Here is a 23,756-nt window from a genome sequence, read left to right as displayed (position 1 = left end):
TCTTTAAGGCGTTTTATTTTTGTGCATGGTGTGAGAGTGTGTCCTAACTGTTGGTTTACACGTAACTGGCCAGCTTTCCCAGCACCACTTGCTGAAGAGACTGTCTTTTCACCGTCGGACATTCTTCCCTCCTTTGTCAAAGATTAATTGGCTGTAGGTTGTGTGGGTTTATTCCCGGGCTCTCTGATCCTTGTATCTGTTTTTGTGCCAATCATTTGTGTATTCATTTTGTTTCAGGTAAGAACCCAAGGCAAGAGTCAGGGAAACTGAAGAGAAATTGGATGTTCCTGTTGGCTCCATAAATACCTATGGTAGGTCAGGCGTGAGATGTTTCCCTTGGTGACTGCCTGTCCAGGGGGCCAAGAGGAAACTGCCCCTCCTTGGCGGCTCCACTTCCTGCTGTAAAGTGAGGATGGGGCTTCCCTGTAGCTCAGACGGTAAAGAATCTGCCTGCACTGTGGGAGACCTGGGTTCGATCCCTGGGTGGGGAAGATCCCCTGGAGAAGGGAGTGGCAACCCACTCCAGTATTCTTGCCTGGAGAGTCCCCATGGACAGAGGAACCTGGCGGGCTACAATGCATGGGGTCGCAAAGAGTCGGGCACGATAGAGCAGGTAACAGTGCAGTGCAGTACTCGAGTGAGGGTGGGAATGTTTGCCCCATCCGGCTTCCTGGGTTTGGGGTCGTGCCCCTGGAAGCATCTGCTGCCTGTTTTGTGGCTGGAGCACAGTGTGGATATAAAGCGCTGCCCGTGCAGCTGCGTTATGTCTCTGCTCTTACTTCTGCGTCATCTCCAAGTGGACGTCTGTGACGGGGGTGAGGTCGCCCAGGAAGGCTGATGTTCAAAGTGCAGGGCGTGGGGTCTGGTGTGGGCCTGCGTGGCTTCGGGGTTGATTCTCACCCAAATCCTGTGTCTGCAGTTGGACTCTAGGGGGCAGAGTCGGAACAGGATCCCTCAAGGAGGCAGGGCTGTTCCGGGTGAAGTCAGATTACAGGCTGGCCTCCCAAATACTGCAGATTCCTGCCCAGACTACCCCAGTGAAGTGAATATTGCAAGAAAGCAAGTCACATGAATGTTTGGCTTCCCTGGGGTATAATAGTTAACTTTATACCATACTACAGACTGTTCTAAGCATTAGCTACTTGTCTAAAACCATGTTGTTGCTGCTGCTGCTAAGTCGCTTCAGTCTTGTCCAACTCTGTGTGACCCCATAGACGGCAGCCCACCAGGGTGCCCCATCCCTGGGATTCTCCAGGCAAGAACTGGAGTGGGTTGCCATTTCCTTCTCCAATGCATGAAAGTGAAAGTGAAGTCTCTCAGTCGTGTCCGACTCTTAGTGACCCCATGGACTGCAGTCCACCAGGCTCCTCCGTCCATGGGGTTTTCCAGGCAAGAGTACTGGGGTGGGGTGTCATTGCCTTCTCCGTAAAACCGTGTACGTGGCCTTAATTAAAAAATGTTGCTGCTGCTGTTGCTGAATTGCTTCAGTCATGTCTGACTCTTTGCGACCGTATGGACTGCAGCCCGCCAGACTCCTCTGTCCATGGGATTCTCTAGGCAAGAATACTGGAGTGGGTTGCCGTGCCCTCTTCCAGGGGATCTTCCCAACCCAGGGATCGAACCCAGGTCTCCTGCATTGCAGGCAGATTCTTTACCATTGAGCCATCAGGGAAGCCCTAATTTAAAAATACCTTATTGCTAAAAGGCTTCCCTGGTAGCTCAGCTGGTAAAGAATCCGCCTGAGTGCAGGAGACCTGGGTTTGATCCCTAGGTTGGGAAGATCCCCTGGAGAAGGGAACGGCTACCCACTCCAGTATCTTGACCTGGAGAATTCCATGGACTGTGTAGTCCACGGGGTCCCAAAGAGCCGGACACGACTGAGTGACTTTCACCTTATTTCTAAAAAATGTTAATCACCACCTGAGCCTTCAGGGAGTCATGGTAGTAACACCAAAGATCACAGGTCACTGTAGCAAACAGACAATAACGAGGGACTTCTTGGCAGTCCAGTGGTTAAGACTCTGCACTTCCAGTGCAGGGGGCGCAGGTTCAATACCCGGTCAGGGAACTAAGATGCCACATGCTTCATGGTAGGATCAAAATAAATAAGTGAAAGGTGATAATGAAGACGTCAGAAATATGATAGGAATACTGTGACACAGAGGCAGGAAGTGAGCAGACGCTGTTGGAAAAATGGTGCTCATAGACTTGCCCCATGCAGGGTTGCCACAAGCCTTTGGTTTGTATAAAAAACAAAACAGTGCCTGCAAATTGACTGTAGTAGAAAAGCACACCCCCCCCCCCGCAAGTTGGCCTCGACACCGCTATGGGGGCCGGGCTGGTGGGGTTTGCTCGGGTGCGGACTGAGCTGCCAGCAGGTGGGGGCCTCGCGGAGCTTCTGGCGTCACCCCGAGGCAGTGGCTGCTGACCTTCACGCGGACCATGGCTGACAGGTTAGCAGCCTCCCGTGGCAGTTACACGACACCTAGCGTTTGCAGAGAGCGGTTCCATTTACCCCTCACTTTGACCTTGTGAGCGTTGGCGGCATCCTGAGGAAGCCACGTTCACAGAGGGAAGGGGTGATGGGCTGTGGAAGAAGCAGTGACGTTAGAGTAGGGTCACTCAAGCCACCATCGTGTCCTTTGGTCCTTTCTTACACAGGCTCTTAGGAGCCGCGGCATCCTCATCCGTAAACAGGGATGACGACGTGATTCCTTACGTGCCAGGCGCCCTTCTCAGTGCTTGACGTGTGTTCACTCGTTTACTTCTTACTTTCACCTGCAACGCAGGTCAATACTGTCGTCACCCCCGTTTCACAGATGAGGAAACAAGTTCAGAGAAGTCAGGTAACTTGCCCAGCGTCACACAGCGAGTGCGTGGCGGAGCTGGGCCTCGAGCTCCACAGGCTGAGCTTGCCCACAGCCGCGCCCTGCAGGGCACCCTGCGGAGGGTGTGGCTGCCCCGTGTAGCAGCGCCCCGAGCTGCACCTGGTGGACACTCTCAGAGACTGCCTTCCCGTTTCCTCTCCCAGGCAGCGCATACCCGAGTCCCCGCCTCCACATCCCATGCTTTTTTCTGCCTGGTGACGTTGCTCCAAATGTGAAGCCATGACAAGGAGGATGTGCGTCCTTCATAAAAGGCCCTCGACGTCCATAGGGCCCCAGGGCTTCGAGCCTGGGCTGGGAAAGCCCTTCCCCTCCTGTCTTCAGGAGTGTAACAAGGCAGACTTGGTCTGGTGGGAGCTGGGGGGAGCCTGGAACCCTGGGCTGCTTGAACAGCTCAAAACCCACAAATCAGAGGAGGAACTAGGTGCAGAAAGGTCCCTTAACTTGCCTAGAGTCCCATGGTGGCACTGCCAGGCCTGGGACCACGGTCGCTCGTTCTCCCTGAAGTGATGGTCTGCCGCGTGCCAGGCATGTGCCAGGCCCTGGACACGAAGCGGGGACAGAAAAGAGGCGACTCCTGCCCCCCAAGCAGGGACAGAACTGCAGGTGCCGAGGGGCTAGGCAGCTGGTCTGGAGAGTCAGAGAGGCTCTGCGGGAAGTGACACTCACTTCTGCCTGCAGACAAGCGGGCAGTAGCTTAACTGGGCAGAAGGGAGGCCGGAGTGCTGCAGGCAGAGCATGTGCCAAGGTCCTGAGGTAGGCGGGAGTCCGGGCTGGCCAGAACAGTGGGTGAGCGAGACGGTGGCGCGTGACGCATCTGGAAAAGCAGGAGAGGAACAGGGCGCTGCACATTTTAGGGGCGGTGGGAGTCACGTTGGTTGTTAAACAGGAGCGATGTGGTCAGACAGACACTGGGATCACCCACTGTGAAGGGGTGCACTGGTGTAGGGCAAGGGAGCAGCAGGGAAGGTATAAGCAGGACTTGAGGGGCCGGGTGAGGGGTGGTGCGCGGATTAGAGCAGGTACTCTCATCTCTGCCCGTCAGAGTCAACTCCAGGGTCCCCTGCCCAGGATACCCTCCCACCTGCTGACCCAGCCCCCACTGCCCAGGCACGGCCCCTCGTGGCGCCTGCCACAGCTGCCGTCAACGTGTGTAGCCTTCATTTCCTGCTTGAGCAGACTCTCAGGCTCAGCACAGCTGGTATTTGGGACTGGGCGGTTTGCTGTGCGGGGGTGAGTAGGCATCCTGCACGTTGGGCGGTGTCAAGCAGCTTCTCTGGTCTCTGCTCACGAGGTGTCAGAGCCTCCCCTGAACCCCGGGTGGTCCTGATGAGCGAGATGCCTTCAGATGTGGCAGGATCCCCCAGGGGTATGTTGGGGGGACCTCATCAGGCTGAGAGCCTCTATCGGGGAGACGGAGCTCGGCGCACAGAGGACTCCTTCGGGCGAGCGGAGGTGAGGCATCGATGTTCATGGCTCTCATGAGGCACTATCTTCCAGGATTATGGCAGGAAAAGTGAAGTGGGTCACTGACATCGAGAAGTCGGTGCTGATAAATAACTTTGAGAAGAGAGGATGGGTCCAAGTGACAGAAAACGAGGACTGGAATTTCTACTGGTGAGTATGGAAGGCAGGCTTCTCTTGCCTCCGAGCCCGTTCACGAGTGTGATGGCGGCGTGTCCCGGGGCAGTGTCCTGCGAAGGCCCCGCCACGCTGTGTGCCACCCCCACTGCACACACTCTCATCCCGGGCCCTCTGTGCACATGAGCAGGCGGCCCTGGAGTAGTGCACGTGCTCGAGTGACATGGCTATCAAGAGGCCCGGGGGGCATCTCAGCCCCGCGAGTGTGGTTGTGTGCTTTGCGTCTGGGTGAGAAACAGGAGCCCCCGCCCCGAGGCTGGTGCTGCTCACAGAGGTGCCCTGTTGCCTGGACCTTGGGCTTCCCTCGGGGAAGTTAGCCCTGTGGGGTGGCGTAGGGGGTGGGGCGGGCTGTGGGGTGGCGTGGGGGTTGGGGAGGACTGTGGGAGGGCTACCTGCTCCCTTTCACTCGGTCATTAGGCCAGCAGGGTGCTGGCAGACTGAGAAATCCCGGAAGGGCCAGTTAGGCTGGAAAGGTAGCATTCCGACACTCAGTCCTGCGGAGTCTTCCCACTTCCTCTGGGTGAGCTCCCCTGTCCTGCTTGGTCCAGGCCTGGGCTGCTCCCTCCCTCGGGACAGCATCCACACACCTGGCGGGTTACTCACCAGAAAGAACACTTCCCCAAGCTGCAGCAGCTCCTGGGTGCAGAGCGTGGGAGTGAGGCTTTGGGGGACACTGGGGGGCCGGTGGGGGAGCACCTCACGGCCTGCAGGGGCCTTTCCACCCTGACTCTCCCCTGCTCCCACCCAAGGCTCACTCCCCCTGCCGCTGCCCTGAGAGATGGTCCTCGGCCTCTCTCCAGCCCCTTCCCTTCTCTCCTGCTGCCCCCCCCGCCCCCCCCCCCCACCAGTGCAGCAGGCTGCACGTTTTCCCCACTGACCCACTGAGAACACTGTCTTTCTTTTGCACTTTTGTACACGCTGTGCTTTCTGCCTCTCCTCAGCCTACCCTCCAGAGACAGCGCACCCGGGTGTTAGACATCCAGACCCTAGAGCCCGAGCCCCGCGTGGCTTCAGCCCTGGCTCCTTCACGCCACTGTTCACGGAGGCCTTGACCTGTCTTCCCAGGTTCGGTTGTTTGAGGTTTCAGGGAGCACGGAATGTGAGGTGGTGCTGGCATAGGGCAGGAGCCCCACCGGCACCTCCCTCACGCACCAGCGCATGTGCCCTGGAAGCCAGCTCTGCCCCGCAGGCCCTCCCGGGCTACCCTGCTCAGGTGGCAGCAAACGCCATGTCTGTGATTCCCCACCTGTCCCCTGTCGGTGTCCCTGCGAAGCCTGGAACATTGAGGACCCGGCCTGGCTTCTCTCAGCCTCCCCGGCGCGTGGCCGGGCCCCGGGCACAGTGGGCAACCCCCAGCCCCCAAGCTCCGGCAGTGGACGGAGGGATGACATGAGCTGTGCTCCCGACAACTCTGAAGTCACCTGCTCTTTAAACCTGATTTGCCCCTGGAGGAGTGGGGCCGGCAGGCAGGGAGGGCGTTTGTGAAGTGGGTCAGCGTCTGTATATGGTTCACCTCTCGGAGGTAAAGTGACGTCATTTATCCAGAACCCTGCTTCACAGGAGCTCTGAAAGGAAGGCTGAGCGTGACAGCATTGAGTACTTGCTGTCTCGTGTCCCGCTGCCTGGTGCCGTGGACCCGGCAGAACTCTGTGTGCTTTTGGCTTCTCATACCGGGGTTGGGGGTGAGGGGGAGTTCAGTGATGCCGTCTTCACGCTGAGAAGGGTTTTGGAGTGCTTTTATTTTTTTAAACTTTTTATTTTGTATCAGAGCATAGCCCATTAACAGTGTTGTGACAGTTTCAGGTGAACAGTAAAGGGACTCAGCCTTATACGTGTATATATACTCAGCCATATACGTGTATCCATTCTCCGCCAAACTCTCCTCCCATCCAGGCTGAGGATAGCACTGAGCAGAGTGGAACTCTCCTGAACCCAAGAGTGAGAAGAGGGAAGGGCTGACCAGTTTAATAGGAGTTGGATATTTGGAGATGTTGAGAGCTCATGCTTTAAGCACTGAGTGTCCGGTCAGGTCTTGGAAATTGGTTAGGGAAAATTACTGAAAACAGCTAAATATTAACCGGTCAGGGAAAGGTAATACAGTAACCAAGCAGATTAAAGTGCAGCCGTTAAAATACTGTGATGATCGTAAAACAATTTGGGAAAACTGAACAACAATAAATGAGAAGAAAAACATATTATGAAATTGCATTTGTATCCTGACAACAGCTGTGCAGAAACACCTTGCACGTGGGCAGGAAGTAGACGGAGCGTGAAACAGGTAAACAGTGGCCGTGCTGGAGGGAGTGCATGGGTCATCCATTGCCAGACAGCGAGGAACAAGCGCCTGGGGACTTCCCTGGCGGTCCAGTGGCTAAGACTCTGCACTCCCAGTGCCAGGGGCCCAGGTTCGATCCCTGGTCAGGGAACTAGATCCCGCACGCCTCAACTAACTGTCCCAGATGCCGCAACGAATGTACGTGTGTCGTGTGTCACAACTAAGACCCAGCGCAGCCAAAGAAATAAATATTGAAAAACAAAACTTAGGGGCTCGAAACAACCACTTTCCGTTAACATGAGTTTGTCGGTTTGGCGGAGCGGTTCTCTTGGTCTCGCCTGCTCCACTGACCCTGCCTGGGCTCACGCAGCATCCGCTGTCACCTGGCGGGTCATCCGGGACCTGGCTGGTCTAGAATGCCCTTGGCCAGGACAACAGGGGCTCCTCTCCACAAAGCTCTCACATCCCTCCAGCCGGCTATTCTGGGCTTGTGGGGTGTCAGGGGCCCAAGAGAGAGGTGGCAGCTCTCAAGGCCATTAAGGGCCAGTCTCAGAAATGGCACGCCATCACTTCTGCTGTTCTTTTTGGCCAAAGAACTGCACTGAAGTGAAGTGAAGTGAAAGTCGCTCAGTTGTGTCCGATTCTTTGTGACCCCATGGACTCTACAGTCCGTGGAATTCTCCAGGCCAGAATACTGGAGTGGGTAGCCATTCCCTTCTCCAGGGGATCTTCCCAACGCAGGGGTCAAACCCAGGTCTCCCACATTTGCAAGCAAATTCTTTACCAGCTGAGCCACAAGGGAAGCCCAAGAATACTGGGGTGGGTAGCCTATCCCTTCTCCAGTGGATCTTCCCGACCCACGAATCGAACCGGGGTCTCCTGCATTACAGGTGGATTCTTTACCAACTGAGCTATCAGGGAAGCCCAAAAAACTGCATTGGGTTGGCTCAAATTCAAGGGGAAAGTTATTTCACTTCTCCAGAAGGGACTTGATACAAAATGACGCAGGATATAGAACAAGGAGGGCGGAGCACTGGGGCCCTTTAACAGTCAGGCTACTCAGTAGGTGAACGTTTCCCTTGCTCCTTGCAGAAGCGTCTGTCGCCAGGCCTCAGGAAGGCTTGTGGAAGGTGAGCTCAGAGTAGCTGTCTTATGGGAGAGCAAAAACGTGGTCGAGGACTACTAGATTCCCATTAATAAGACTCAGGAGGCAACTTAGAGAGTTCCTTCTGCCCAAAACAAGGAGAACTAGAGCTTCAGTAAGAATTAACTGAAACAGATTGAAATTCATGATGCGTGTTTGAATCTATGAGTTCATAAACATGCCCCCCAAAAGAACTGAAACCAAACACCATGCCTGCTGCTCAGTCGTATCCAACTCTTTGTGACTCCATGGACTGTAGCCCGCTAGGCTCCTCTGTCCATGGGATTCTCCAGGCAAGAATACTCGAGTGGGTTGCCATTTCCTTCTCCAGGGGATCTTCCTGACCCGGAGATCAAACCTGTGTCTCTTGCATCTCCTGCACTGGCAGGCGGGTTCTTTACCACCCGCATCGTTTGTGACACACTTGAGACGGCCACAGCGGGGAGCTCCCTGGTTGCCTAGTGGTTAGGGCTCAGTGTTTTTCACTACTGTGATCCAGGTCCAGTCTCTGGCCGGGGAACTGAGATCTCGTAAGATATGCTATGTAGCCTCGCCCCCCTCTACAAATAGCTGTGTTTTTGATACTACTTCCCTCTGGAGGTGGGAGGAGGGTCTTGTCCCCTTCTCCTGACCTTGGGTGGGCTCTGTAATTGCTTTGACGAGTGGGACATGATCAGTGTGTTCTTTGTTGGGGCCCAGACCTTAAGAAGCCGGCAGCTTCTAGTTCCTATGTGGGAAGCCCCAGCCGGAGCCTCAAGCTGTCAGATGAGAAGCCTGCCCGTCCCAGGACTGTCGTGTGGGGGAACCGCACCCCCGCAAGGTGCCAGCTGTGGACAAAGCCTGCTCAGGCTCCCAGACCAGCTGGCTGAATCCCCCTGAGTGACCTCAGTGCCGCGTGGGGCAGAGCGCTCAGCCACACCCCGCCCAAATTCTTGACCCCACAGAACCTAGAGATAGCATACCATGGTGGTTATCTTAGGTAGCGAACGTTGGGTCGTTTGTTCTGCAGTGATAGGGACCCAGAACACAGCTCGTCCCACATACTTGGTCGGGGGGTGGGGGGCAGGGAGCCAGCTCACCGTTTGGAAAACTGAGGCAGGAAAAAAGTCACTCAGTCTTCCCTGGAGAAACCCTTCGCGGGCTGTCTGAATTGTCCATGAAGGAAAATTTCTCCTCATAGAAACATTCCTGCCAATAAATGAAGGAGGAATGAGAAGGGAGAATTTTCACCGTTTTGTAATCCCTCACGAAATAAGGATCTACGTCTGTGCAGGACGGGAGCCGCTGACCACAGGGCGAGAGGGCACTTGCTTGTGACTGATGCAAACACAGGTGTATGTGCCCGAGTGGTGTACGCTGCCGGTTCCAGCTTGGAGAAACGAGTGTAAAGTCCCTCACCACTAATTTCTGTGTTGATTATATGTTGAGATGATAAGATGTTGAACTGTTGTTTGTTGTTCAGTCGTTGAGTCGTGTCCGACTCTTTGCAGCCCCGCGGACTGCAGCATGTGGCAGGCTTCCCTGTTCTTCACGGTCTCCCAGAGTTTGCCCCATTAAGTCGCTGATGCCATCCAACCATCTCATCGTCTGTCACCCCCTTCTCCTCCTCCTGCCCTCAAACTTTCCCAGCATCAGGGTCTTTTCCAATGAGTCAGATTAAAATTATTCTTGCCTCTTTAACTTCTGTTTTAATGTGCCCACTAGAAAATTCACCGTATGACTCAGCTGCGTGGGTCACATTGTATTTCTCTTGGGTGGAGCTGCTTAGTCACTGACATCCTGAGGGGAAAGGCTCCAGGATGGATGTGCCGGCCTGTGGGAGCGCGCGCTGCCCCGGCCACAGCTCTGCTCCCTGTCCACCTGCAGCTTGTTGGGCCTCCAGGTTTGACCCCCAGTTTATAGAAAGTGCAGGGCCCCGGGGAGCAGAGTAAACAAGGAAGCTGTGAGAACCCCTGCAGAACACGCAGCCAGTGTCTTCAACAAATAAATTGCCTAGAAAAAAAAATTTAAGGAAGGTGGGGGAGAAAGTATAGATTTAAAGACATGTGAGAGAGAGCAACGAATGAGAAGGCCTGGCTTCTCATTTGCAAAAGCTCTGAAAAGTATTTATCGGACTATCGGGGAGATTTGAACCCTGAGTAACATTTGATGGTATTCAGGAATTACAGCTTCTTTTTTGTTTTTTTTCCTCTTGTTGTGGCAACAGTGTAAAATAGGATTTCATATTACATAAAAAGGAGTTCTTGGGGGTCCAGTGGCTAAGACTCCATGCTCCCAATGCAAGCGGGATCCCTGGTCACTTTTAGGTTCAAAGGATTCATTAACAAAAGAAACATTATACACAAACAGTTTCAATATTTAGTAGAGGATTACTTGGCTTAATTTCAATATACAATAATTAAAAGAAGAAAAATAGGAACAGCAGAGGAAAGTAACTGCACGCGCATCACCAAATTGGGCCGACCAACTCCAGACTTGACCAGCACTGGCACATCCCTTAGTATCTGGAGTCTCAGTTGGGAAAAGGTCCCGGATGGCGTGCCCACGCCACGGGTGAGACTTCACGTTGCAATTTGGGCGGCTGATGTTATCAGCAGTTTGCGTAAACTTCAGAAATGCAGCTCTGGTTCACTTTCACAATCCTGTTTGTCTCAAACCTTGTGAGATACAGGATTTTCCTGACCCAAGAGGGCTGGCCAGGCCTCCAGGGGCTCAAGAGAAAATCCAGGGTCCTCTCCCTCTCTTATCCAAAGTGCCGCTTGACTTGCTGGTAGCAGTTGGTGTGCTTGCATGCAGGCGTGTAATCCAGGAGGGGCTAGGAGTCGGTCAGAGGCCTGCTCTCCGGCTTCTGAAGCCTGAACAAGACTGCTTCCATTTTGACGTCCCTGACAACCGCGAGGGAAGTCCCTGGGGCTTTGGTTTTAAGGGGTCCCTGTCCTTCCTGACTTGGGGTGCAGATATTGAGTCAGTCAATTTCTTGACTTCATAGTCAGAAAGGGTCTGGCTTATGTAATATCGATAATCAGTATTACTGTTAACCGAGAAACATTTATTGAGCATCTACTCTGTGCCAGAGAGCACAGCCAGTCAGGGCACAGACTCAGAGCAGCCCCCGCCCCAGACTGTTCAGGTATCATCTCAGACACATCCTGCTGCTGTAGGCTGGACCCCTCTGGGCTCAGGTGCCGGCTGGGGACAGGTAAGCTCTGAGGAACATGCTTCCTGGTCGGAGGTTCCTGGGCCTTAACGAGTCCTCCTTCCATGTGGACACACCCTGAGCTTTCGTCCCGCACATCCCTTCTTCGCTTCTCTTTCAGGATGAGCGTGCAGACCATCCGCAATGTTTTTAGTGTCGAAACTGGCTACCGGCTCTCGGATGATCAAATAGTCAACCATTTCCCGAACCACTATGAGCTGACGCGGAAGGACCTGATGGTGAAAAACATCAAGAGATACAGGAAGGAGCTGGAGAAGGAAGGGAGCCCGCTGGCGGAGAAGGACGAAAGCGGGAAGTACCTCTACCTGGGTTCGTGTCCTTTCCGCCGCTTCACCTTTTAAATAAACAGCCGTGGCGTTTTTTTCCCCATCGGCACACGGCACGGGGATGGCAGCTGTTGGCTCTGAGGGATGAGTGTGTTTGTGCGAGTTGTGAGCACCTCTTTCTTTCCGAGTGTTTACGGGATACGGAGGAGCAGGGCAGGGGGCGGGGAGGGCTTCAGCTTTGGAATCTTGAGTTTGTGTCACTGCCTTGGAAATGTGCTCAGGAGGGCGGGGGCCATTCCATGGGCTGCAGACTGCCGGGAGGGGTAAATCCTGTGTCTGGGAAGGCCCAGAGAGAGGTGTGTCCATGCAGCATCCTGTGAGAAAAACTGGGCTGGCGGAAAGTTTCAGAATCCCTTCGCACACTTGGGGACAATGATATGTGACTTCTCTGGGCCTCAGTGTCCTTGTCTGATAAATGGGAATAATAACAATGCCGAGCTCAGAGGTTGCTGTGGGAGTTAAATAGCACAGATTTACAAAGTAACTGGCACGCAGCCAAGAGAGAACTCATTACAGGCAGACCTCGGAGAGACGGTAGGTTCAGTTCAAGAGCACCACAAGAAAGCAAATTCCACAGTGGGAATTCGTTGATGGTCCAGTGGTTAGGACTCCATGCTTCCACTGCCAGGGGCCTGGGTTCAGTCCCTGGTCAGGGAAATAAAATCCCACAAGCCATGCAGTACCACCAAAAATAAATAAAAAGAACAAAATTATAAAAAATAAATGAAGTGAATATTGCTATAAAGCAAGTCACATGAATTTTTTTGGTTTCCCACTGCATGTAAAAGTTATCATTACACTAAACTGTGGTCTGTCGAGTGTTCAGTAGCATTATGTCTTAAGAAAACAATGCACAGACCTTCATTTAAAGATACTTTATTACTTAGAAATGCTAACCATCATCTGAACCTTCTGTGAGTTGTCTTTTTTTTTTGCAGTTGTATTGGCTTGGCCAGAAAGTTCCCTTGGGTTTTTCCGTTAAGTCTCAGCCCACCCAATAACATCAAGATTGCTTATCATAGTTCACCAAACATAGTAGCAAACATAATAATGAAAAAGTTGGACATAGTGTGAGAATTACCCAAATGTAACACAGAAACACAAAGTGAGCCGATGCTGTTGGAAAAATAGTGCCAACAGACTTGCTCCACGCCGGGTTGCCACAAACCTTCATTTTGTCAAAAAACACATAATCTGTGAAGTGCAATAAAGCAAGACATACCTGTCTCACGTGGATTGAACGGCAGAAGTCCTCGCTCCATCAGATGCTGGGCAGGGGGCGCAAGGTAACGACACAGGCCCTGGAAAGGCAGTGGCGGTGTTTCTCTGCCGCGGCCCTTGTTGGGCTGACTCACCGCTGTCCCCTCTCCCATATCCTCAGACTTTGTCCCTGTCACCTACATGCTGCCCGCCGACTACAACCTGTTTGTGGAGGAGTTCCGGAAAAGCCCCTCGAGTACGTGGATTATGAAACCCTGTGGCAAAGCCCAGGGAAAGGGCATCTTCCTGATCAACAAGCTCTCACAGATCAAAAAGTGGTCCCGGGACAGCAAAACATCTTCGTAAGTGGACGGGCGTCCCGTGCGCGTTGCAGCAGCTGTCTCGTGTCGTTAGGCTTTCGGCCACGGGCTGGTGGGCTGGGCGGGGCATGGGGCAGGGGGGCTTGCTTGCTTTCCCGGGTGTGCAGCAATTGTGCATGTGTACACTTGGCGGCAGGGCAAGGCCTTGTGGCCACAGCAGCATCACCAGGCATAGAATCTCACCTGGAGAGAGGTGTGTAAAGCAGGGTAAGGTCACAGGAGCAGGGAACCTTGCCAGCTGCTCTTTGTTCTGAAAGCTGGGGGGAGACCCGTCCAGTCCTGGTGCTTCTGAGGGGGCGAAGCATGTGCTTAACCCCTGGGTGCCTGGGCTTGTACCCCGTCTGACACCCACCGCCTGAGTCAGTTTTGTTGTATGGACTCTTGGGTTTTTCATCCGGATAAACCGGGGACACAGTGGCACCAGCCTCACGGGGGCAAGTTGGAGATGGACCCTAGCACCGGGCAGTGTGTGCGGCCAGGGTGAGAGAAGACCTGGGCACGGTCAGGTCAGGCCTCCTCCCTGGGTTGGGGGCTCCTTGGAGCAGAGGACCCCAGGAGATTTAGGCTGAGCCTCACTCCTTGACTCTGTGAGGTTCTTCACTGCTGGGGAATGCCTGGACCGTGGGTGCCGTCCTTTAGGGGTGGGCGAGGTCAGGATTTCCCAGGAATGGCAGGGACACCGCCTCGTGTCCTGCATTGAAGTCTGACCACATGATGCCAGCCCCCGGGGGTTCCTCCATGGATACTGCCCCCAAACCCCAGCCCCTGTTTCCTCCCCACAAACCAGCCTCTCACTTGATGAGAGGCAACAAGCTTGTCACCAGCCAACTAAAGATCTCTGGTCTTTAAAAATTAATTTTATTGAGGTAAGGCAGATTTATAATGTTAATTTCTGCTGTTGAGCAAAGTGATTCAGTTATATATGTATATTCTTTTTCATGTTCCTTTCCATTATGGTTTGTCACAGGATGTTGACTACAGTTCCTGCGTACTACAGAAGGACCTTGGTTATTCATTCTGTATATAATATTGATGCCACTGCAGATGCCGAACTCGCCATCCATCCCTCCCTGACCCCCTCCCCCTTGGCACACTCAGGTCTGTTCCCTGTTAAAGCCCTCTGGTGTTTGCATCTAAGCTCAGCCTTCTCTGCCGCACCCAGGTTCATGACTCAGTCCACCAAGGAAGCCTACGTGATCTCTCTGTACATCAACAACCCGTTACTGATCGGCGGCAGGAAGTTCGACCTGCGCCTGTACGTTCTGGTGTCTACGTACCGCCCGCTGCGCTGCTACATGTAAGAGCTGGGGGATTGTTTCCATCCTTAAAACTGTGCTTTGGGAATTCTCTGGCAGTCCCCTTCTTAGGACTCAGTGCTTCCACTGCAGGGGACCTGGGTTCGATCCCTGGTCAGGGATTAAGATCCTGCAAGCCAGGAGGTGTGGCCAAAAAAAAAGACCAATTTGACGTGATGCCTCCTACTCCTCAGGACCCTTGCAAGGGTTGTTAGGCTGGTCGTTGGTCAAGTTCCCTGAACTTGCGGTGCCTGGCGCATGGTCCATGATGAGTAAGATGATGACTTTGACAGTAACGTGAATCTTAAAACTAAGGAGCAACTCTTTGCAACGTTGCAAACATACTCAGAGAAAGAAACCAGACACAGAAGGCCATGTGTTGTACAATTCTGTTTCTACAGCATGCCCAAAATAGGCAGAACTGTAGGAACAGAAAGTAGCTTGGTGTTTGCCCGGCACTGGGATCGGGAAGTGACCGCTGATGGTCGCAGGGCTTCCTTTTGGAGTGTAATGGTGATTGTTGCGCAACTCTGAATATACCCAAAACCGTTGAGTTGCACACTTTAAGTGGATGAGTTTTATGGCATATAAATTATATCTTAATAAACCCCTTATATAAAAAGAACCATAAAAATTTTACAAGGCAACTCTTCTGAAAGGTCAAAACAGAAAGCAACTCTTTTTTTTTTTTCCAATTTTTTAATATGTTTATTTATTTTGAACTTTTTATTTTTATTGGGGTATAGCCGATTAATAATGCTGCAGTGGTTTCAGGTAAACAGTGAAGGGACTCAGCCATACATATACGTGTATCCATTCTCTCCCAAACACCCCTCCCATCCAGGCCACCATATAACATTTGAGCAGAGTCCCCTGTGCTAGACAGTAGGTCCTTACTGACGATCCATTTTAAATACAGCAACGTGTACATGTCCATCTGGAAACGCCTAACTGTCCCTTCCCCCATCCTTCCCCCGAGCCCTGACAGTCATAAGTTGGTTCTCTTGAGTCTGTGAGTCTCTTTATGTTTCGTAAGTAAGTTCATTTGTACCATTTCTTTTCAGATTCCACATATAAGGGATGTCATATGATATTCCTCCTCTGTCTGACTTACTTCACTCAGTATGACCGTCTCTAGGTACATCCATGTTGGCGGCTCTTTTAAGACAAGAAAGTGTGATATTTTGTTTATGCTTGTCCTCAGAGCATTGAGTTAATCCAAATTCCCACCTAGGTATAAACTTGGATTTTGCCGCTTCTGCACAGTGAAATACACCCCGAGCACCAGTGAGCTGGACAACATGTTTGTCCATCTGACCAATGTCGCCATTCAGAAACACGGGGTAAGTGTTTCTTTTCAACTAAGCTTAAGGAAACGGACTGATTTCATGGGTTTCTTTGTTGTTTCTCTTTGCAGGACAGGGTGGGTGGGTAGAAGAGTTGGATTCAAGATGCCCTGGCACTGATGAGGGGGAGCCCCAGGTATCCAGTTTGGTTGCCCAAGCCGAGTGCCAGCCTGTGTCAGGGTGGGGCACTTGGGGAAAGAAAATCCCATGTCCAAGCCCTGTCTTTCTAGTTCTGTGACCTTGGGGGTAAGTCAAGTGAGTGTCAGGGCCCCAGTCTCTCCAGTTGTGAAAGGAGATAATATTATCACCTTGTGGCAGTTGGGAGGATTATAGGAGAGGATTCAGGCATGGTCATCCACTCACTGTGCACCTCCCTGGGTTGGCCCCATGCTAAGGGCTACAGTGTGGGCAGTGTTCCCAGGCGGCTCAGGGGTAAAGATTCCACCCGCCAATGAAGAAGACGCAAGACAGGCGGGTTTGATCCCTGGGCCCGGAAGATCCCCTGGAGAAGGAAATGGCAGCCCACTCCAGTATTCTTGCCTGGGAAATCCCATGAACAGAGGAGCCTGGCAGGCTCCAGTCCATGGGGTTGCAGGAGTCAGACACAATTTAGCCACTAAACCCCAACCACCACCACCACCACCACCATCACCTCAACAAAATCCTAAACCTGTAGTTTGCCCACAGAGCTCCGGGTCTTACACAGCCACCAGTTGGCCTTGTCTCTGTACATTTCCCTGATGGCTCAAGCGGTAAAGAATTCGCCTGCAAGGCAGGAGATGCAGGAGATGTGAATCAAATCCTGTGGGTTGGGAAGATTCCCTGGAGGAGAAAATAGCAACCCACTCCAGTATTCTTGCCTGGAGAATCCCATGGACAGAGGAGCCTGGCGGGCTACAGTCCATGGGGTCAAAAAGAGTTGGACATGACTGAGATGGGAAGAAATTCCCTTGATCTCTGCGCTCATGGAGCCCAGAGCCTGCAGGGGAGATAGTTGTCCGGTAATCGTGTGGAGGAATGTGTCACAAACAGTTTGCGTGCTCTGAAGGTAGAGACTCAGAGCTGGAGGAGCTTGGAATGAAGGATCCCAGAGGCCAGCTGGCCAGAGGCTGCTGTGCAGAAGCAGGCTTGAGCAGACACCTGAAGTCTGAGCCAGGGGTTCCCCAGGTGGAGATGCAGAGAGAACATTCTAGCAGAGGGCACAGCCCGTGTGGAAGGAGCATTGCAGGAGCTGAAAGTAGTCAAGGCTGCTGGAGCCCCGAGCGAGGGTGCTGGTGAGAGAGGGCCCTGGAGTGGCCAGTGAAGGCTGGGACACCGGGAGCTATACCCAGGCTCTGACCCAGTCCTGGCAAACAAGTCCCAAAGGTCTCATGTCTCTATGAAAGACCCTCCTCTACTTGCATCTTGCTTGAATGGAAGCCTGAATACCCTGGTCTTTTTCTGTCATTGGAGCAGAAAGAGGGTAAATATTGATTGAAAGCGAGCTTTTCTGAGTAACCCTACTGAAGAATTTGGTCAGACCCGCTTGGGCTCAATCCGATGTCCATCACTCACCTGCTCTGTGACCTGGGCAAGTCACCCAGCCTCGCTCTCAAACAGCAGCCCTGGTTTCTACCTTGCTGGTCGTGGAATGATGTGACCACGGCCACCTGTCACTGGGGGGAGCAAGTGGCTTCCACTTGAGGCCGACCCCACGTCACCTGCCCGTCAGGTTTTTCTGAGAGCAGCATCGTTACAAGGTTCACAGTTAGAGGAGAAGGGGTGACACGGCCAAGAGGTCATACTCACAAGAAGGGGAAAGTGATCTTTCAGGTGACACAGCACAGAACTGACGAGCATTTGGGGGACAGCTAAGCAACGACAGGCCCTTCGTGGCCAAGTAGCACGTTCCCTGAGGTCTGGGCGGAGCTGGGGAGTGACGGTGACTGACCTCTTGTCCATTTCATGTTCTAGGACAGTGCACAGTGGTTGACCTACAAAGCTGCCTCGACCTGGGGGTGCCAGACTGAAATTGGGAGGGTGGTCTCATCTGAGGAGCCTTCTCAGGACATCAGTCACTAGGTCACCATTTCCATCAATAAGGGACAGAAAATAATTCTTTTTTTTTTTTTTTTCTTTTGGCTGCACCACCTGGCATGCAGGATCTTAGTTCCCTGACCAGGGGTCGAACCTGCATCCCTTGCATTGGAAGCGCACAGTCTTAACCACTGGACTGCCAGGGAGGTCCCCAGAAACCATTCGTTTAAAATGGCAGAAGAAGAGAGCGGAGGCAGTACAGTCAGTCTGGCGTCTCTCCACGTCCCAGACGCAGCAGTACTTGCCACATTGATCCTAATTGTCAGTGCTTTGCTTTTTAACGTAAAAAGTGCCTACTCCGAGAAACCTCGGTTTCAGCCTTGCGTGGCTCTAGTTTAGCCCTGCAGAGAGGACTGATGTTATATGGAACACAGAAAGGCTGTGAAGCAGTGTGACGGGCTGTCCACCGGGGGCCCCTGGATGCAGAGTGCCACCCTGCACTCCGTACCAGGATGGCAAGACAGTCTCTGCTCTCAGGAGGCTCAGAATCCAGCCAGAGGGGCCGACTGCAAAGGACTGCCTATAACCGAAGGTCAGGAGACCTCAGAGCTGCCCTGGGAGTGCCTGCCAGGAGGCTAGATTCATCCTAACTGCTGGAGGGTTTCCCACGGTGGAGGATGAGCAAGAGAAGGAGATCAGAGACCAGGGCCAGGTCCTGAAATGCACAGTCTTGCAAGTTGGGAGGAGAGCAGTGCTGTGAGATCATTCCGATAAAATAACGCTCCTACAGGCCCCCAAACAGATGAGTCCTCGTGTTTTATATATCTGTGCCTATTTCAGTGTTTTGCTTAAAGCGTATACTTCATGCCTGTAGAATTTTTTTTTAAGTAAGCACATTTTTCTCAATGGTAAAAAGAATCTGTGACTGGAAAAGGACAGGTACTTCTGGACAGTTGGCCTAGTTTTTCCTATGATTTCTCTTAGGGATGTTGTTGTTAGTTGTGTCTGACTTTTTTCCACCCTATGGACTGTATAGCCCACCAGGCTCCTCTGTCCGGGGGATTTCCCAAGCAAGAATACTGGAGTATGTAGCCATTTCCTTCTCCAGGGGGTCTTCCCAGGGACCAAATCCATGTCTCCTGCATTGGAAGGTGGACTCTTTACCCCTGAGCCACCAGGGAAGCCCGATGTGTAATCTACGGGTGATTTAAAGGACACGGGAGATGGGGAGGATGTATGTAGGTTACACGCAAACACTGTGCCATTTCCTGTAAGGGATTTAGGCATCCAGGGATTTGGGACTCTGAGTGAGCCCTGGAACCCATCCCCTGCGGATACCCAGGGATGACTGTATTTTAAGAACACACATCCCAGATCCCCAAGGGGCACAGCCCACGTGCCTTGTCCCCATGTGCCCGCCCCCCACAGGGGAGGGCCCCAGGAAATGCTCAAGGGTGAGAACAAGCGCTGGGTCCCCTGGATGCCTTGCCTGTCCCCCACCCCACCCCCTCATTTCCGTGACCAGGAGGACTACAACCACATCCACGGGGGCAAGTGGACCGTGAACAACCTGCGGCTCTACCTGGAGAGCACCCGAGGCAAGGAGGTGACTGGCAAGCTGTTCGACGAGATCCACTGGATCATCGTGCAGTCCCTGAAGGCCGTGGCGGTGAGCCCTGAGCCCGGGGGGTAGGCGGGAGCCCCAGGAGCAGAGAGAGCGAGGAGGCAGCGCGAACCCGGGAATGGTTTGGGATTGGGGGGTGCTTGTGGCTCTTTTGCTAAAAACACTGGTTTTTATGGCCTTACCTCCTGCAGCCACGGCCTTGGGACCTTCACAGACGGGCCGGGTCCGCTTGACATCCGTCAGCCCTGGCTCTTCTGTGCCCCCTGAGTGGAGAGCGAGCCTTTGTCACAAGCTGAAGCTTTGGCGATAGACTTTTCAGCAGCCTCCTTGTTTTTAGGCCGCCTGCTCTGCTGTTTCATAGAAATTTCGGGCGGGAGAGAGTCTGCTCTCTTTTTTCACTCATGTCTCCTATCTGTTGGCTGGTTTGCAGTTTTTGCTTTGTTTACTGTCCTAAAGCAGGTGCGCATCTGCTTTCCAAGGAAAAGTAAAGAATACACCTCAGAGCACCAGCACGCAGGCCGCTAGTTCTAGCGTAGAAGCCGGTGGGCAGACTGGAGTAGGCGCCCACTCACTGGGGGTTGAGGGGCCGGGGGCAGAGCTTCACTCCCCGGCCTCAGAAACGTGGGGAGGCGAGCTCTTAGAGGAAGTGTGATACGGGCTTGGCAGCGAGGTGGATGTGTGTGGAAATACATATGTGCAGTCTTCTCAGTGGAAGAGTAAGGTCTTCCTCGACCCCATGTTCTTTTTTTTTTTTGGCCAGGGCACAGGACCTGTGAGATCTTAGTTCTTCAGCCAGGGACTGAAGCCAGGCCCATGGCCGTGAAAGCACTGAGTCCTTACCACTGGACCCCCAGAGAATTCCCTCTCTTATTTTTTTAAAGCAAAATATATCTGTTTGCCTGGGCTGGGTATTAGCCCAGCTGGCTGGATGTTGCATCATGCAAGATCTTTTAGTTGTGGCACGTGGGCTCTCGTTCCCTGACCGAGGATCGATCCCAGGCCGCCTGCATTGGAAGCACTGCTGGACCATCAGGGAAGACCCCCAACTCCCATTTTATCTCAGAAAATGACAGTTTATGCTGTTTCCCCTATGTTTGGAAAGCTTTGTTGAAACAGCGTAGTAAAATTATGGATGGAAAAATGGCGCTTCTGGTGGACACCCTGGCTTTCCCGTGTCTTGAATCGAGCTCTTCCTGTTTCACCAAGCACTCCAGAGCCCTGCCAGCTCCTCCAGTCTGCGTCTTGGGTTCACAGGGCGGACTCGACAGGGGAGAACGCAGGGTCTAGTTGGTCTAGTTAACTGTAAGAGAAAGACGTCTCAGGGGCCACATTCCAAGTCTCTTACCCCACGGAAGCCACGTCTTGAACTTCAACACTTGGGTGGGGTTCACGGTGGGGATGTGTGTGGAGTCCTGGACTCAGATTTCAAGCCAGGCTGTAACACGGGGGATGTGGGTGCCTTAGTGCCTGGTTAAACCAGCTCCCTCCACCTCCTTCCTGGCCGGCTTCAGTCCCCCTGGCTGGCAGAGCTCTGAGAAATCGTTGGCTGTCCAAGAACGCCTGTACCCTGGCCCCGGGTGGTCAGCCGTCTTGAGGCCGGCTCCCCTGGCAGGTGCCTCTGAGGGTCTCCTCCTGCACTTTGGGCTCCAGAGCTGAAAAGCTGTGGCATTTCTAAGGCTCTGAGGGTTTGGGGAGCAGCAATTCATTTATTCCATTTTTATTCATTTAGGATGTCTCCTTGTTTTTACCAAGTGTGTTGCCTTCTGGGAATTTAGGGTAGAGATAGGGACAGGGGCGGCTGCAGTACCTTGTGAGAAGGGCGTGGTACAGGGGCAAGGACCACGCAGGGGGACCCAGACCCAGGACACAGGACATGGGACATGATGGAGAAGCTGGGAGCCACAGCTTGGGGGCAGGATGCTCGGAGGGCCAGAGACAGCGGGGCTGGGAGATGACAGAGGGTTGTGGCTGCCTGTTCTGCAGAGGCTTTTTGCGACTGTGGTGTGGGTGGTATCCGGGTCAGGACACCAGAATTCAGTGTAAATGCAGTGGTTCCATTAGATTTCCATGTGATGAAACAGCCCACCCCGCATGCTGGTTTTCCTCCAACAAGTGGGGCTGCACTGGGCTCCCTCCTCCTTAGGTGTTTCCTGTTCTGAATCCAGCGTACTAAGTAGAGTCCACGTACCCACTGCCGCATAAGAAGCCCTCATGGTCCTCACGGTTGTGTCTGTGTTTCTCCCTCGCTGTGCTGTGCAGAGACAACCCCAGGGAGCACCACTGTTTGCTGGCCTTCTCCCAGAGGGTCTCATTCAGGCAGCATGCAGTCTGTGTTGTAAGCAGGCAGCTGGTGGGTTTTTTATACACTTGGAGAATAGTTTATGAAGTGGAATTAAAAACTGAGAAGAGGATCCAAAAATCTTAAGTAAACAGATTTGACTTTTGTCACAGAGAACAGAGGTTCATAAGCTGCATCGCAAGGGGCCTGTGAAGGGACTGGCAGCCTAGTGGGCCCTGTGCGTGTGTGCGTGCACGTCTGTGTATGTGTGTGTGTGTGCGTGTGTCTGCATGCATGTGTGTATGTCTGTGCGTGTATGTGTCTCTGTGTACATATGAGTATATGTGAGTTTGCATGCGCGTATGTGTGTGCGTGTGTGCATCTCTGTATGCGTGTATGTGTGTGTGCATGTGAGTATGTGTGTGTGTGCATGTGAGTATATATGTGTATGTGTCTGCATGCATGTGTGTATGTCTGTGCGTGTATGTGTCTCTGTGTACATATGAGTATATGTGAGTTTGCATGCGCGTATGTGTGTGCATGTGTGCATCTCTGTATGCGTGTGTGTGTGCATGTGAGTATATATGTGTATGTGTGTGCATGTGTGTGTTTCTGTGTGTGCGTGTGTGCATATATGTGTGTCTGTGTGTGTGCATATGAGTATATATGTGTGTGCGTGTGTATGCACGTGTATGTGTGTGCATGCGTGTATGCATGTGTTTGTGCGTGTGTGTGTGTGTGTGTGTGTGTGTGTGTGTGTGTGTGTGTGGACAGTCTTGTGCCGGTGGAGACCTTCACTGCTGGTTGTTGAGCCTCTGATGAATGAGACGCAGTGGTTGCTTCCCGAACGCCCTATCTGAGGGGAGCATCCACCCTGGAGCCCCACAGGAGGAGCAGGGAGAGGGAGCGGGGAGGGGGAGGCGGAGAGCCGCTGGTCTCAGAAGTGAGACCCCCGCGCGGGGCCCTGCTGCCGTGACGCGCCGCGTGTCCACACGCCAGGGGTCTCAGCGGGCCCCCCGACCCGGGCTCTAACTGCAGCCTCTCCCCACAGCCCGTGATGAACAACGACAAGCACTGCTTTGAGTGCTACGGCTACGACATCATCATTGACGACAAGCTGAAGCCCTGGCTCATCGAGGTACCTGTGCCCTGCGACCTTGCGCCTGGCCACCCCACGGCCTCCCTGCGCTCCTGCCCGGCCCCGACTCTGAGGCCCCAGGCCGGGGTGGGCGGAGACGAGGGCGGAAGGATGAGGACAGATGATCAGGTCTGAGGGTTTGCTGATGCCTGGGAAATGTGCACACTGCCATCAATCACCTCCTGCAAGCCCAGCCCACAGCGCCAGAGCCTGTGGTTCCACTTCCGTTTTGGGATGGTTTTTTTTTTTTTTTGACCATACTGTGCAGCTTGCAGGGATCTTCGTTCCCTGACCAGGGATTGAACCTGTGGAAGCTCAGAGTCCTAACCATTGGACCACCAGGGAATTCCCCAGAAGTACTTTTTTTTTTTTTCTCTCCCCCTTCCAGATGGGTCCTTCCGGGTGAGTCCAGCTCCGGAGGCCCCAAACATCCTCTTGGGGGACACTATTCCCGTTCAGGAAGGGAGCTCACAGCCCCGGAAGTCCTGGGAGGCAACAGTGCTCTGTCCAGAGATCAGGAACACCATACTCTGGGGACAAAGGCATAGTCTGGAAGTGGACTTATCAGCCCATCTGAAGGCACAGACAGGGTGTAGTGATGCCTCTTCTGGAAAGGAGGGGGTGCGTGTGCCCTTTTCCTGATGACAGTGGAGGTGGGGGAGGGGCTGGCATGTCCATCAAGGCCCAGACACAGAGCCCACCTTGCTGGGTGGTCCTGCTTCGCTCTGCTGCCAGGGAGAGGGGCATGGGGCCAGGCAGGCAGTGAGAGGGCAGGCGTCCACTCTGCCCACTCATCTCCTTGTGTGAGCCTTGTGTGAGCCTTGTGTGACCCATGAGGTGGGTGCAGCTCATGCCCTTTAGCTCAGGTTGTTTCCAGCCAAAGCTGAGTCTCCGGAGCAAGTCACCGTGAGTGGTCCTTGCAGGGAAAGTGAGGACCTCACGAGAAGCTGCCAGGAGAGCCAGGTTATAGGAGAAAGTGGTGTGGGTGTGT

General features: G+C 53.3%; 1 protein-coding gene across 7 annotated transcripts in view; it reads left to right on the top strand.

Moving 5' to 3' along the window:
• Positions 1–23,756, top strand: part of TTLL1 (TTL family tubulin polyglutamylase complex subunit L1) — a 39,936-nt gene that overhangs the window by 9,204 nt on the left and 6,976 nt on the right. For 6 of the 7 annotated variants that reach the window (XM_069581704.1, XM_069581703.1, XM_069581706.1 and 3 more), the window contains 8 exons: positions 238–311; positions 4,386–4,502; positions 11,263–11,471; positions 12,870–13,050; positions 14,231–14,365; positions 15,598–15,706; positions 19,251–19,394; positions 22,679–22,765. In XM_069581704.1, coding sequence (XP_069437805.1) covers positions 4,390–4,502; positions 11,263–11,471; positions 12,870–13,050; positions 14,231–14,365; positions 15,598–15,706; positions 19,251–19,394; positions 22,679–22,765 — 978 coding nt within the window. In that variant the 5' untranslated portion in view covers positions 238–311; positions 4,386–4,389. The remainder of the gene's footprint in view (positions 1–237; positions 312–4,385; positions 4,503–11,262; positions 11,472–12,869; positions 13,051–14,230; positions 14,366–15,597; positions 15,707–19,250; positions 19,395–22,678; positions 22,766–23,756) is intronic. The other variant, XM_069581708.1, reaches the window with a different exon arrangement.

This window comes from Ovis canadensis, chromosome 3 (assembly GCF_042477335.2).
Source record: "Ovis canadensis isolate MfBH-ARS-UI-01 breed Bighorn chromosome 3, ARS-UI_OviCan_v2, whole genome shotgun sequence".
NCBI lineage: Eukaryota > Metazoa > Chordata > Mammalia > Artiodactyla > Bovidae > Ovis > Ovis canadensis.
Note: the sequence above shows the minus strand (reverse complement) of the source record. Positions and strands in the feature narration are given on the sequence as shown.